The sequence below is a fragment of the Poecile atricapillus genome, chromosome 7 (genome assembly GCF_030490865.1).
Source record: "Poecile atricapillus isolate bPoeAtr1 chromosome 7, bPoeAtr1.hap1, whole genome shotgun sequence".
NCBI classification, from domain to species: Eukaryota; Metazoa; Chordata; class Aves; order Passeriformes; family Paridae; genus Poecile; species Poecile atricapillus.
Window position 1 is genome coordinate 25,454,295 of NC_081255.1, and position 15,487 is coordinate 25,469,781.

At 48.5% G+C, this 15,487-nt stretch overlaps 1 protein-coding gene across 1 annotated transcript; it reads right to left on the reverse strand.

Moving 5' to 3' along the window:
• Positions 1 to 3,653: 3,653 nt before the first annotated feature.
• LOC131580813 (vitamin D3 hydroxylase-associated protein) lies at positions 3,654 to 14,748 on the reverse strand. Its single transcript, XM_058842449.1, has 15 exons — positions 14,235 to 14,748; positions 13,150 to 13,263; positions 12,675 to 12,818; positions 12,230 to 12,363; positions 11,749 to 11,955; positions 11,195 to 11,235; positions 10,471 to 10,595; positions 9,988 to 10,113; positions 9,188 to 9,285; positions 8,598 to 8,697; positions 7,995 to 8,038; positions 7,354 to 7,393; positions 5,147 to 5,255; positions 4,214 to 4,359; positions 3,654 to 3,955 (listed from the first exon to the last, which is right to left on the reverse strand). The coding sequence occupies exons 1-15, from the start codon at positions 14,442 to 14,444 to the stop codon at positions 3,827 to 3,829; spliced, it is 1,767 nt and encodes a 588-aa protein (XP_058698432.1). The 5' UTR covers positions 14,445 to 14,748; the 3' UTR covers positions 3,654 to 3,826.
• Positions 14,749 to 15,487: the final 739 nt, after the last annotated feature.

A 15,487-nucleotide genomic window follows, 5' to 3' on the forward strand; every position in this document is an offset into this window, starting at 1 on the left:
GATTTCTCATAGCCAAGTTGTATGAATCCTACTTAGAACTTGTCCAGCAAGGCTGCTGCAGAGAGCTGTTCTTCACCAGAAGCCCAGGAGCATTCCTACTTCTTCCATCATGTCTGGTGTCTTGCACAGGTCTGTCCCCATGGAGTGACAGCTGTGACTTCAGTGCCCTGATGCTGAGGGACTGGGATGCTCCCAGCTGCTCCAGGACTGGCCACAAATCTTAGGGCAGGAAGCTGGGCTTTCACTGGCCTCCCATGGGCAAGCAGGGAATGTAGGAAGCTGGAGAACAGTAACAGGAAAGAAAAAAAAAAAGAAAAAGAAAAAAAAAGAACAGATTGAGACCATGCTTGTAGAAGTGAGGATTTGTGCAGGAAACAGCTGTTTCAGAGTGAAAGATGTACCAACCCTAATTCTTGCTTTTTTGTGTGTTTCAAGGGTGAGCCTTGTTATGTTCAGGTGTTTAATTTCACCCACTTTTTGAACATTTGCTTTAAGCTTCTTCAACTACCACCTTCCCTGAACCTATTTTGAAGTGAATGTCTGGGATCCTTGTGAATGTTTGTGTCCCTAATTTTCTCTGCCACTGCCTGCTACATAGAGAGCTTTGTGTGTTTTGGATACTGTAAGGGGACAACTGACCCATTCTAACCACTCACGTTCTGTCAGTGTAAGTCCTTCTAGGGAGTTTTATTTGCTCCTGGTGTTGTGATTATGCAACAATGTGAACTGCAAACTAAAGAAAAAGTCCTGCAAAATAGAGTAAAACCAAATAAAAAGCCCAGATTTTCTGATGCTTGTATATTTACCTGGCCACAGAATGAAATGTGGATTAAGGAGGGCAGATTTAAATGATTCAAAACAAGAGAGAGGAGGAAAAATGATCAAAGACCACAGCCAGGATATTGTGCTGAAGATGAAAGAAACTAGTAAAAACAAAGCCCTTTTGGCATTTGCACATGGTTCTGTGATACAGACCAAAGCCTGGACTTTGGTCAGTGCTGGGCAGCTGGACAAGCACTCTGCAAACACACGGTGCAGGTCTGCAAGGGTGCACAGCCCGAGCCAGCAGCTCCTGGGGAAGGAGCTGCAGCAGGGCTGCAGACAGCAGCACTGTGCTGGTGGGTGTGGAAGGGGCTGACATTCTTTCTCCGGACTGGAGGAGGCCTGGAGGAAGAGCTCTCCTGAAAACTTGAAGTTATGCCCTGCTAAATGCGTTTCTCTGGCAGTGTTTCAGCACCCGACCTCACCAGAGTGCTCTCAGCATCACCCTCCACACTTTCCCCTGCATTTATGCAGCAATGGCAACAGATGTCATGAACAACCTGGCTGGAGAAGGGCCCTAAATTTTACCCAGGAAGGTGCTTTACTGTCTGCCCAGCTGAGGCATTTACCTGATCTGTAAATTCCTGAACAGACCCCTAAATCAAGTCTGAACATGTATCTTATTTCCCTCACACTTTTTCAACTTTTCTTCTCGATGTCTTTTCTACCTCATCCACTCCAGTGGCAGGAGAGTTTTATCCAAGCCTCCATGCTCTCTCCCTTCAGCATCTGCTGGATCATAGGGAGAAATTCCTTTTGGTTGTTGGGTCTGGGAGTGAGTGCTGCAGGATCCTGAGATCTAGTGGCTGGCTGGAGGCAGGATAGAGGAGAGCAGGAGGAACAGCAAATCCCATCTAGAACCATCCACAAGGAGCAGCTGGAGTGCAGAGCACAAGTATGCCTGGAGAAATTCCTTTTAGAAACTGGACTTTTTCACTTGGTTCCACCTTGCAAGGATATGGAGGGGTATAGGAGTGAAGGACACTTCACAAAACAAGGTCTGTGCATGCTCAGGTGGAGCCAGGAATGCTACCTGGGCAGATTACTTGTTTAATGGAGAGCTCCCACCTTCCCTTTGAGAGTTAAACTTTTTTTTTTCTGTTTTGCTTCTGCTTCTGTACTTCTTGTACCTTCTGGATTTCTCAGTCCTGTCTGGGCCAAGCTCCTTTGGAATACTCCTTCATGGGGAGTTCCTTTTATCTCAGTTCTCCGGGTCAGGAAGAAAACTCCAAAGCCTGTTAGGATCTTGTTTCTCGTGTTTATTAGGATGTTATCAAAATTCTTGGCAGACTTTTCCAGACTTTTTGCTCAAGTTCAATTCATCCTGCCCTTTTGGCTCACTTTGGTCTTGAAGGCACAAAATGGCCCTGAACTGTGCGGCCTTTTTATCTTTATACTTATCCAATTAACAATGGACACTTATATTATTTTTCTTAATGACCCAATGACCCAACACCTGCGTGCTGCACTATGGCATTTTCTATCAAATCACTTACTACTACCCAAAAACCTCTAGAAGAAGAACATGAAGAAGAAAGAAGAAGGAAAAGAGACAACACCCTAAATCTTCCATCTTGTCTTATACTTTCTAAACTAGTTTAAACTCTAACTTTTTCACCCAGTGACTTAAGAAAACTTTCTTATCTACACACTCACACTTTTATCTTTTCCATCTAACTTTAACAGTTGTTTTCATGTAACACCATGAAAACATGCCCATAAATTTCATGTTATATGAAATTCAGTGTTCTCCTGGATGTCAGAGACAAGGGCACACACTCTGTGTCTCAGACTCCAGCAGAGAGGACAGTTAAAGACCCTTTGCCCCTTGTCTGGGAGGGTCACAGTCACTCCACAGGCTGCCCCGTGGTGGTGCCCCCAGCAGCAATCCTGAGGAGGATCCTGCAGAGGCATCTCCTCGGAGCAGGGAGTGCCAGGTCAGAGGCGGTGAGTCAGGCTGTGTGACTGTCACGCTCCCTGCGTGACTCAGACCTGCTGGTGGCCACGGGAGGCAGCTGGATGACTGCAGCATCCCTGCCAGCCCCAGGGAGGCAGATGAGTACCAAGGGCGGTGTCACCTCTTCTCTGTGCTGGCAGGCCTGGGGAAGGAATCACCCTAATGATCATTGCTAATGATCGTGTCTTATTTCAACACGCACTTGCTTATTCAAAGCATCTCCTTCATCACTCCCCCTTTGTTCTCCAGCCTCTTCTTCCACCTTGAGAGTGAGGGATGGGTCAAGAAACATCACACAATTGTCACGGTGTTGTTGGAAGCACCAAACAGTGGAATGGCCTAAGTGTAGTCACAGAAATGGTTCCTCACTTTTCCCTGAAGTGTTTGTAGGCAACAAACCCTCATCTTTTCCCATTGCTTGACTGGAAGAAATAATGAGGAGCAGGAGTGATAACAGACCAGTTAACATTTCTCTCAGCTTATGGTTAAACAGAGAACATTAAACTAAACTGCTTAACTGCTGCATGGGGTGGAGATCCAGGCAGCAAATGAGTTCAGGAAGGAGACAAGTTTGTGGAGGAGAGCTCTTCTGGCAGCTGTTTAAACCCATGGGCTGACTGCAAGTTTTTGCCAAAAAGCCTCTTGGCCAAACTATGGCACAGCCAGAGAGGGAATCCTGCACTTGCCAGGTTATACTCTCCCACAAACATCTGCTCCTGCCCACTGTTGGAAGTAAAATATTGCAGTAAATCTCTTTGATCTTACACCATACAACAAATAATATTAAACTGCAGTTATTGGATCCCTTTGGTCCAGCATTAACTCCTTTCTCTGGCTTTTTTTTTACACAGTTTAACAATGAAGGACAATTTAGACAGAGACAAGCTTTTTGCTGACTATTTTTAAACTGAATTTAATGCCACTTTATTAAAACATTAGCTCAAAGTTCTCAACTCACTACGTACTTTGCTTCATATCAGGTAGAAGACAGCTGGAATGAAGGGCAGGGAATGAAAAGCCATCCCATTGGAGGCTGGCTCCCAGAAATCACAGGTTTGTCTTCGTGCCACGGGCAAGAGCCTCCACCTCCTTCATGAAGCGCAGACACAGCTCCTCCTGCCAGGGCAGAGCCACGCACTGCACGGCCACGGGCAGCCCCACAGCTCCTGCCACAGCCTGCAGAAGTCAAGGACAGTGCTGAGGCAAGCAGGGCAGGCACGGGACACTGCAGGAAGGGAGGGCAGAGGAAGACAAGCGAGGGCACGGCTGCCAGGCCGACAAACACCGGCCCTGCTGCGCCGCACGCTGCCCGAGCAGTGGGTGCAAACCAGGCCGCTAAACCAGCTCCCGCTCTTGCTAGGAGATGGAGACAGGCCTTGGGACAATGGCCCGGGGGTGTCACTCTGCTAAGACTTGAGCTCTTTTCCTGCTGACCTCCTTCAGCCTCTGGTCCCAGGGGTCTCCATAGTGCCCTTGGTAGTGCTTCAGTTCTTCTTCGTCGGCTCTCGTGACCGTGCTGACCGGCACCACCCCGGCAGGGAAGTTTAACACGTTGTACAAATTGGTGTAGGAGGTCGCAGCTGGAACACAGAGCATGCAAAATGGCAAAATTTAATGTGCTGGGCCAGCAATGGCCTTCAGATGACAAACCTGAGTTGCAGGAATTGCAGACTGGAGTTGCTGGTCCGGAGGAGGCCATGCTGCCTCAAAGGGACTGCTGATGGAGAGATTTGAGTGCCAGAGAGCAGAGAGTGACCTGTGCCTTCACCTGGCACTCGTGTGGAGATTAGACGTGCTCTGGGAGGGACCAATTCAGAGGCTGCATCTATCCCTGGGGGAAAATCCTAGCTGTATTCTCAAGATATTCCTGATGTCCAGTTATGTAACACCACCGTGGGGATTTTGGGTCCCAAAAGGTCATTGCTAGAGGGATGGAGGACCCTGACTGGAAGCTATAAAAAAAGGCCTTTTTCTGCAAGTCACACTCAATGAGCCCTCCTGCTGTTTGCAGAGTCTTGGGAAATGTTAGACAGCTGCATCCAAAAGAGCCTGATCCCGTACCAAAGTCTACCACAGCGGTCCTCACTGCCACTCTCTGCTTCAGGAGCAGCTCTGGGGCTTTCTGCAGCAGAAAAACAGGGAAAACTCACCAAGGAATAACTGGGACAGAGGGACAACTAATTGCTGCCCCATAATTACCCAAACATCTTCAGCTCAGATGAGGTGGGGGTGTGAGCAGACCCACCCAGAGGCCTCTCCTTTGCTTTCTTCCAGAGGGAAGTGCATGGTTTGGGGAAAGTCCGTGGGACTTGGGTGTCTGCCCACAAACACGGCTGTGGGTGGACATCACCACACAGGGGACATTACCAAAGAGCTTCCCAGCGTAGCCGTGGTTGAAGGCTGGCCCCAGCATGGGACAAAGGATCACATCCAGCCCCAGCTCCCTCCATCTGGCGATGAACTCCGTGCGGTAAGCCTGGAAGGAAAGGCAGAGAGGATGGCAGGCGTGTCTGCTGGGCAGCAGTGGCAGATCAATGCTGACACAGAGGAAAAGGAGGGAGAAAGCCTTCCTGGATACAACAACAGCAAAAAAAAAAAAGATAAAATCTGCGCTGTGTTGTGAAAGGGTCAAGGGATTTTGTTCTTCCACTTTTAGGTTTCCTGCCAGAATACCATGTGCTGCCCAGACCTAGACATTAATGCTAGGTGTGTGTTTCAGAACTGATTTATCTGAGTATTAACCCAATGTTTTCCACAAACAGCTTTGCTTTAGAGTTATATTTAATGGAGACCAACAGCAGTTTGTTTGGATGACTAAAAAGTCACATTTCCTAAAAGCTTTGGTTATTCTGGTAGAAGTATTGAAAAACATGAATCCAAAATACTTCCACAAAACCTTCTTTCATTCTGAATGAGGATACAGGTAAGGAAAGGAAGCAGCAAGAGACATTTGGGCAAGCTACAGGACATACCCCACAACACAGGAGGCACAGCTTCAGGATTCCACTGCAGCTCCAAGAGAGATCCAGATTTGTAATCTGGTTTACTACAGCTTTGCTGAACATCAGGCAGTGAATGAATCCATCCCCAGAGAGATGGCCCACTTTGTCTTAGCAGACAGACACAGTTGGACCACAGGACAGTTGTTTCTGCAGCCATTTGCTGGCTACAGGGACACATCTGTCCCATGGCCCAGCCCCTGTCCTGCACAACCCTTTCACACCAAGTTTTCTCTACAAGAGTCTTCCAGCTCTCTCACAAAAGACCTGGCCTTGGGGCTATTTTTTAGTCTGACCTCAATTTCCACCTGCAGTCTGAGATCCTTCCTGCTGAAAGTTCAACAAATGAGATGTGTTTCCAGGAAATACAGTGACTGCAGCTAACCTGATTCTTTTTCTCTTTTTTTTTTTTTTTTTTTTTCTGAGAGAAAAGCTGGTCACTAGCCAAAAGTTTTGAATCAGCTCTTGTTTGCAGTAGATGAAAACATGTGAATATGGTTTTACTGAACTGCAACAATTCAAATAATCTTTGAAGCCATAAAATCTTCTAAAGTGTTTTCTTTTTGGCATTTTTGGTGTTTTTTGTTGTTTTTTTTTTTTTGTGCTTTTTTTTTCTTTTTGTGGTGGCTCTTTTTTGTGTGTGTTTTGTTAGCTTGTCTGTCTTGGTTTTTTATGTTTACTTCTTGGGTTTGGTTTTCTGTGGGGTTTTTTCAGGAGTGGGAGAGAAATCTGTTTTCACCTAAAAAAAAACCCTGTGGCCATTTAATTTCAAATACTGCCACCAGTGACCAGGCAGCTTTTTATGAGTTTTTCTTCTGCCCAGTAATTTGTCAGACCACAGTGCACATCCATGGAGCGAGTGGCACTGATAGGGGCTGGTGGTGCAGGCTGGGAGATGTTTCTCCTCAGAGAGGATTGTGAGGGTGTACCAGGGAACACAGATCCTGCCTTGTGGGAGGACACCAAAACAGCCTCCTCAGCGTTGCAAAACACCAGCTGAAAGAGGATACTCTCTATAAATAGACAGAGGCAGCGGAAAATACCAGAGAGGAGAGGTGCTATTTAAACTCAAGGACAAAAATAAAATAAGGATGAACTGGAAGGGAGTGAAGAGCACAGGAAACATGAAGGTTTCCAACCATCAGGGCAGAGACAAGAGGAGGCAGTCAATAAAACCAAACTGAAGCATAAAACTCAGATGGTTTAAAAGAGGAACCTGGTCAGCTTGTGGCAGCACTGGATGCAGTTGTCCAGGAAAAAGCTTCCTGTCTGAGGTTGCTGATCTCAAATGAGTTCATAAGGAAGCCACCTAAGTCACAGAGTTCATATACAAAATTTTTGAGTTCTAATGCCTCTGCTTGATAGTTCAAGCATGGCCTTTGCTCAGAACAGTAACACCTAATACCTGAAATGGAGAATTCGCAGCAAGAGACAGAAAAGACAAAGTGAAGCCTCATCTTTAGTGGCTGTTCCTATGCTATTTTTGCTTGGACAATGCAGGGTGCAAAGCAATTGCTTGGAATCTTTAGAGACCTCTCACTACAGTAAAAAAAAATAAAGTAAAAGTCACATTACCGCCACTGCTCCATGCTGATCCCAGAGGTTTTTGGCAGATCTGGAAAGGTGGCAGAATTAATGAGTGACTGTGGCAACAGAAAACAATTAAGAAAATGCACAGATAGCCCACTTTTAAAGTGACTGCATGACCCTTCTGGGAACAAGCAATGGTTCACCTCCCAGCTGATCCCCTGGTGCACACATCCTTACAGGTGCATCAAAAGAGCTGTTGTTAAAGCATGCCAGAAGACCTGGGTAAAAATCAGTCTTCTGAATTCATTTGCTACCAGTTTGGTGTGTCTGTGCCTCTTTTGGAGGCAGAGGTGCCTGACACCACACTGCACGTGCAGGCAGAGACTTGGCACCTGATGCCCTGGGTACCACCTGATGGGGAAAGCAGCCCTTATCTCCCTGTGCTGATCTCCGTGAGTCACCCTGTCACTCTGAGGATCCTTAAGCTCTTGAAACAACCCCTGGCTGAGAAGGATAAGCCAGTGCTGATCCCAGGCTGTGCAGGGGTGGCACACACTCACCTGGCTCAGCCTGTGCCACCAGCCCCGTGGCAGGGCTTTGCACAGCCAGCTGGCATTTACCTGCACAAACAGGTGGGCACAGCCAAGCACATCCCCCTTCTCCAGAGCCACCTCAGTGTGTCTTACCCCACTCCACAGAGAGCGCTGAGATCCCGAGCAATTCGTGGGTACTTCCAGAGGAAAGAGAAAAACTTGGGATTAGTCAGCAACAATGCAGCTGGAATAGCTGGCTGCCCTGTGACTGCATTTTGGGCAACTGTGTTGTCCTAGCAGAAGTGGTTCAGAAGGACAGGCCAGTTCCAGTGAAGTGGGTTTACTCCCATAATAATTTACACATTTAATCACTACAACTCATACAAATAAGGCTCTAGACCACACTTGTAGTGCTGGAGAGCATCTTCTGGAGTGCTGTTTAGATCCTCACTAGTGATACCCATTCTCCTGGAGCTCATTGCTGGAAGAACTGTATGCTCAAAGGTTTCCTGAGAAAGGATCATATTTCCTTATTATTAACCTCCCCATGCAAAACTCCCACAAAAAGCTGTCAGACTCACTTGATAAGTTCAGCTTGGGTTTAAAAAATAAATGCATTTCACTATGATGCCTATCAGGCACTTAACGTGAAGCAGCCAAGAATTCCTGGGTGGTACAATTTACCTCCCTGCACAAGGAATCCTCCCCACCTTGCAAGTCTCCTACAACACAGGTGAGACCCAGCCACACACTTACCACGGGTTTCAGAATGATAGCCAAGATCCTTTTCACCAGAGCAGGAATCCTGTAAGTATTGTACTGGGATTTCAGGTTGGGATCCACGATGTCTCCTTTGCTGGAAGGGCAGAGAGTGAAAAAGTCAGGATAAGTTACCTGTAGACAGGTCACAGAGCAATAATAACAACAACAGCGCTGCTCCCAAGGCAGGGCTTGCCTTGGAGGGGAGCTGCTAGAGGACAAAATCTGCCTGTTTCAATAGAAAACACTGAGCAATAGCTGCTGAGGTGTAAATGTTCATTGCAAAAGTGACTGATAATTCAGTGCTTTGCTGCCTGTGTCATCAGGGCCATAAGAGTTCTGGGGGGCTTTGCAGTGGTGGGGCCATGCAGAGCCCTGGGCATGCTGGGGTGAGAGAGGGGCTGGGTGGGCACCCACTGTGGTACCTGTGTGTGTGAACTGCCTGCTGCTCGTGCTAAAGTCATGCAGAAACTGCTCCTCTGCCGCTCATTACTCAGTTTGCATGCACGATACAATCGCTCTGGATGCAGCCACTGGCCTCACAGTTGCAGGTTTCACAGCCCACACAGCGATGGGGTTTTACTCACAAGCAGTCCACCAGGTGGGCGGCCCCATCCGAGAAAATCCCTCTGGTGAACAGCTCATCCACCACGTAGTCAATCTTTGGTGGGACAAAGGGAACAAGCTGCAAGAAAACCATCCCTGTCCAAGAGGCAGCAAAGGTAAATGACTCACAGAGCCCTCTGAGAGCTTCACCAGTGATCAGTGGGAAGTAGTGGGAAACTTACACCCTCCTTTGCTGCTCTAGGACAGCAAGGCCTCATTTCCATCTGCCCGCTGTCCTTTCCCAGTAGGCCTATCCAAGGTATTGATACATACTGGGACCTGGCACAGGCTCCACTCCTCTGCATTCTTAGAGAAGAATTCTTAGAAACTTCACCAATTTTAAATTTATTAAAAATTGTTTTGCATCATAGGAGCAGCTACCATATAAAAATCTCTGCTGGTGGAATCACAGAAAAATGTAGGCTGAAAGAAGTCCCTGGAGGGTCAACTGTTCCAACCTCCTTCCCACTCACCCACTAAGAAATCTATAAGCTGTGTTTAACAGCTGAGGGATCGTGGAAACTGTTTTGAGTTTGGTATTTATGGGAACACCAAGCATGATGGGAAAAAACAGTGCTTGGGGTGACTTGGAGATATCTGAACATATTTATCACATCTGCTAGGCCAGAAATATAAACAAGTCCACTCCAGTTAAGAAAACAAGCTGTTACATTTGCCTTTATCTTTTATGGGGAGCAGAAGTGGAGATGGAAAGTGATTTATCCAGACTTTTTTAGGAGCAGGGTAACAGCTCCAGGCAACCACAGGCATAGGAACCCACCGTGTGCCCTGCATCCTGGAGGAGCTTCCTTGTGTGCTGGACAGCGCGTTTCATGCTAGGTGAGGGCTGGAAGTAACCATCTCCTTCGTAATACCCGACACGAAGGGGCTTGGTGCTGGTGTAAACCTGCGAGAAGAGGAGCCATGACTTGCATCCAGGAGAGGAGCAAGACTGGACTGTTCCCAGGGAGGCACTGACTGAGGTCTCCTGCGTTGGGGGAAGGATGGGAGGAACGGGGCTGGTGAAAAGCAGCGCTGTCCAGAACACGGGTCTTTGGTATGGTCTTTTTGTCACCACCTCCTGCCTGCCAACCCTGCTGTGTGGCTGCTCCTTGGGGTCATCCATGCTGGGTGTCCTCTGCCCACAGGGATGTGTGTTTCCCTGGATCCTTTGCTATCTTGGACGTGAAACTGGACAGGAATCTCCGGAGATCATACTTTGTTGCTGGGCAGATGGAGACATGGGAGCACCTCTGAGCCTCACCTGCTCATCGAAGGGGATGGGGGGCACGGTGGGGTCCAGCTGGAACATCTCCTGGCACAGCAGCGCCTTCATGCACAGGGCCAGGCTGTCCACGTCCCTCGCCATGGGCCCCAGCATCGCCGACACTGCGAGCACAAAGGGCCGGTCACTGCAGCCAGGTGGGCTGGTGCTGGCACAGTTACTGCTGGGGCTGCAGCACGGGGGAGTTTCAGGTCAGGGAAAAGGAGTGGGGAATGAGTGCAGTGAGCACGGAGGTCCAGCAGGAAGGATCTGTCAGCCTCAGAGCAGAGGCAGCCTAACGAGCCTAATGACCTCCTGGGCCAGGCTTCTGCAGTCGTGAGGAGAAAGGGCTGCAGCCTTTCTGCCAACGCTGCCTGGCAGCAGCTGAAGCTGCCAAGAGTTTCCTGGAAGCATCTCCAGTGAGACATCCCAGGCCTTTGGCATGCACATCTCACACCTCTCCTGCTACTCACTGCACTGCCTGATTCCACTGATTCCATTACATGATTGCATTGATTTCATCCTGCTGAGGCTCAGCCAACACTCACCACCACACAGAACAGAACAAATGGTGCAAGATGTCACAACACAAGGCTGTTTTCACGGGTCACTGCTTTGGCTTGCCATGAGGCACAGAGCAGAGCAAACACTCTTGCTGGCATTTCAGTAGTAGGAGATGTAAGAGGCAAAGGTTTGGCATAGTAACATGCCATCATGGACGTACCTGATTGCATTCCTATGAGAGGAGAAACGACTCCCTGTTTGCTGGGAACATAATGGGAGAAGCAGATTAGCAGCAGGCTGTAGGGCAGGTCACCATGCTGAGCTGTAAATTTCCCATTTGCCCTCAACCAAATCTAAGAGGTCAAAAGCTCCTGCAAAGACTCGACACTTCCTAGGCTATGAAGAGGACTTTTATGGTCTGAAAGCTGCTAGGGGACAGTATTTATCATCTCTTTTCCCTGCTGCAACTAATTCCTTATCTATGGGCAAACTGCCTCTGATAAACAGAAAACTCTTACAAGCAAAGCAAGGGCAGGAAAACATCTGAAAAGGAGATCATCCTGTAGTATTTGCTTTCAGCTTCTTGGCCAGCACTATTAAAAACTATAAATTTTTGTGATACAGATTGAAGTCATCTTGTGTTACTAACAGAGCAAGCTCAATGTTAACTTAACCCTGGAGGAAACCATGGGCACTAGAAAGTTCGATGCACCATGGGGGACACCATGCAGCCTCCACAGTGGGAGGAAGAAGAGGACAGAAGTTGGGATGTACCTGATCCTGTTGCTGGTGGGTTTGAGGCCGCAGAGCCCGCAGAAGCTGGAGGGCAGGCGGATGCTGCCAGCCACATCCGAGCCGATGCCCAGGATGGAGCCTCCCCCTGCAATCAGAGCTCCCTCCCCTCCCGAGGAGCCCCCGGGGCTCTTCTGGAGGTTGAGAGGGTTCAGTGTCTGGCCAAAGATGAGGTTGCTGCAGTCGTAGCTGGGGAGAGGAAGATCAGCAGGTGAGTGAGGTACTTCTGCCTCTGCAAACCATAAATACAGGGCACAGAGCACCGTGCAGGGATGGGTGTGGAATTAAGGCAGAACTACCATGGAGCAGATTTGTTGAGACAGCTGGATTTAAGAAGAAAGAGGCAACAAATGCAAGAGAAATAATTTAATATGGAAGTAAGGAGGTAATTAATGTGCATGATTAGCTTGGATAGCAAGAGGCACGTGTCACAGTGTTTCCATGAAGGCAAACATGGCATTACTTTATCATGGTCTGCGGGATGTTGGTTTTCACAAAGGGGATTCCTCCCTGGTGCTTTAGAACCTGGACAATGACGCTGTCTTCTTCCTTCACTTGGCCCAGAAATTTCACCATCCCTGCAGAGGAGATGTGGCCCTTGGGGATGGGAAACAAAGCTCTTTAGGAGCAGGAGAGATGCTGTTTGGAGCTATGACAAAGACAGACCTAATTCGTGGTGCCTCTTGTGGCAAAGCTCCCACCTAACTTTTCTCAGAGGCAGAACAGGACCTGACTGTCCCAGAGAAAACCAGATCAGAACAAGTAGAAATATATGAAAGGCAGGTTTGCTGGTCCCACAATATTGGATCCAGAGCATCCTTGTCTGAGGGAACTCTTAGCCAGTCCTGATGAGGATGACACCTCTGCTCCCAGACCCAAGGCAAAAGGCAGAGGAGCTGGGGCTATACCTTGCAGTTAATGTGGTCCTTGATGCTGATGGGAATGCCATAGAGCAGCCCCTTCTCCTTTTGCTTCTTCAGTTTCTGGAGCTGATCCTCACATCCATGAATGAAGTCTGTCACACAGTTCACCTCCTGATTCACCTCCAAAGCCTATCCAGAACAGAGAAGAGAAGCAAGACACATGAATGGATGGAAGTAGACATTACATATTGAATTTTCAAGCTGAATTTTCAACCTTCTCAAAATTTCAACATTATTGAGACCTTACCTATAAATTTTGTATGTTTCTTTCTGAGATATTTCTCTGCCCTGGATTCTGTCCTGCTTATTTGCCTGTCAGCCACCCTTCAGACATCACAGCACCAAAAATTGTAATCCCCAGCATTGCTGGTCCTCTCAGCAAATGAGCAGACTTTTAATTTGAAAGTTCCACTGTAGCAGAGCCCTGCAGCATCTCTGCCATGCTGGAGGTATCACTCACTTTGTCCATGTAGGAGTAAAGGACACTTTCTGGGGACAGGGACCCTTCCTTCAGCTTCTCTGCCAGCTCCACCATTGTCAGCGAGAGGATTTGTGAGGTCTGGGTGCCTGGGCTCTGCAAAGGGTGGAGAATTGGGTACAGAGGGAAGAAAAAGACAGAAAATGTTGGTTAAGGCTGCAAATACCCAATTTTAACATCTGCCTAGCAATCACCTTGAGTGGAAAATTTTAGGCTATATGCCCTGTAGACATATAGACCTCCCACAGAGCATTGTGTGTGCTGAGTGGGGAATTTACAGATGGGGAATTTGCTGAGTCTTAGTTCATAAAACCAGAACCAAAAGAGGCAGAAAACTGTACCTTGACTGGAGTTGCATGAACCTGTAAGAGTGGTTTGACCTGTCTCTGTTTACCCTCTTACAGGCCTTCACTCCCCTTCTAACTCACTGAAGAGTAGTTCAATCAGCTAAAGTTTTACAAAATTCATCATTAACAAGGGGAAAAAAAAGTGTGTGGGCTGTTTGCAGCCTCCCTTCTAAGAAAAGGATAGCAGGAGGTGTTTCTTCTGGGTTTAAAACAATTCCAAAAGCCTGACCTCCTAAAATCCAGGTGCATCTTGACCTGGGCATGGGCAGGAGGAAATGGCTTTTGGTCTCTGATGTGCAGAGGTTGGAAGGATGTGGAACCCCCTTGTACTTTGAGGATGATGAGGCAGACAGATCCTTGTGGAGGGTCAGAGGAAAGAGGATGGGAGAGGAAAGGTTTGGCAGTAGGGATGGATGAGGAGAATGGGCATGGGAGGTCTGGGGTAGTAACCTGACTGGGAAGGTTCCAAGCTCCAACTTTTCTTTAATCCTCAGGATTCCCTCAATGGGTCTGTATTGACAAACACTTAATTTACACTGTCTTTTATGGGAGGGCCTTTTGAGGCAATGGGGGGTGATGACCCTCACAAAACATTGGGTTGGTGATGCTCCAAAACATGCCTGTGCCCCAGCCACCATTCACAGAGGGATTGATCAGAGCTCCCCCATTTCTTTGGTTATCCAAATTATAATCTCTTCCTTGAATAAACTTCAAATTTACCTCTTGCTTAAGCCTGTGAGCTGCCTTCTCCATTCTCTCCAGGGCCAGATGCCGAGACCTCCTTGCCTCATCCATCTTCTGCTGGACCTGCCTCCTTCCCAGCCATTTCAGAAGCACCACAGCTGCAGCTGAGCTGCAGAGCAGAGCAGAGAGGGCACCAAGGTCTCTCCAGGATGGATCCAGGACCTGCCACAGTCGCTCTTGGGTCATGATTTCTGTGTCTTAATCCCAGCTGCAGACACCTGGCTCTCCCACCTACTCCTGGCAGGGCTGGTGAGTGCAGACTGTGTGCTCGCCTGCTGTGCAGGATCAGCTCTGAAGCAGAGCTGCTTTAACAAAGTCCAGGAATGAACTTTGCAGACCGTGGACTTTGAACGGGTCTGGCTGCTGGAGCAGCACTGGGGGTCAGGCTGCAAATCAGGTCAGGTGTGCTCAGCTTACTCAGCCTGGGGGGTTTCCCCACGGCAGGGGTGTCCCAGGCTGTGCCTCCCCCAGGCAGTGCCTGTACCTGGGTACACACAGAGCTGAATGCCAGCAAAGCCCAGCTCTGGGCTGGTCCTGCTATACCCACGTGTAATAATTAATGAAAACTTAAGCCCATTAACAAGAAGTGCTCAGCCATCATCCCTGTCCCTCAGGCATCAGCTGCAGCCCCGTGAGCCTGGGAAAATGCAGTTCTGCTTGTCCTGGGGAACCTCATGTAGGGAGTCAAAGTGTCCCTGTGGAGAGATGGGAGCTCAGAACCAAGAGAGTGAAGGTGCAGCAGTGACTCTGGGAATGCAGTGGGGACGGAACTCTCTGAAGGTGCCTTCGGGGAGTGACTGCTCTGTATAATTTTCAAGAAACACACCTTTGAAAAGCATTTTGGCAACCCAAATTAGAGGCCAAGCACTTTTGGGAAATCTCCTCTGATGGATCCAGGATCTGCTCTCCTCTTTCTAACCCATCCTCCAGCCAGCAGAATGCAAAGGAGCTGGACCATGCAGGCTCCCCAGCTGCCCTTTGCCACGGCTGCTCCCCCTGCTCAGGACTGTGGCTTAGTGTGAAAAGGAGAGGCTGAAAAAATAATAAGCTTCTCTCAGTTCTCAAGCGCCTGCAAGCTGACTGGGAAGGGACAGGGGATGCTTCTGAGAGCTCATTGCCAAGAGGCAAAGCAACCCCCCTGCATCTGGAGAGACACTGGCTCTGCTCCAGTCAGAGGGGCAGCACAGCTTGTAAGGGGAGAGAATCCAGCGTAACCATTGCTCTCTGGT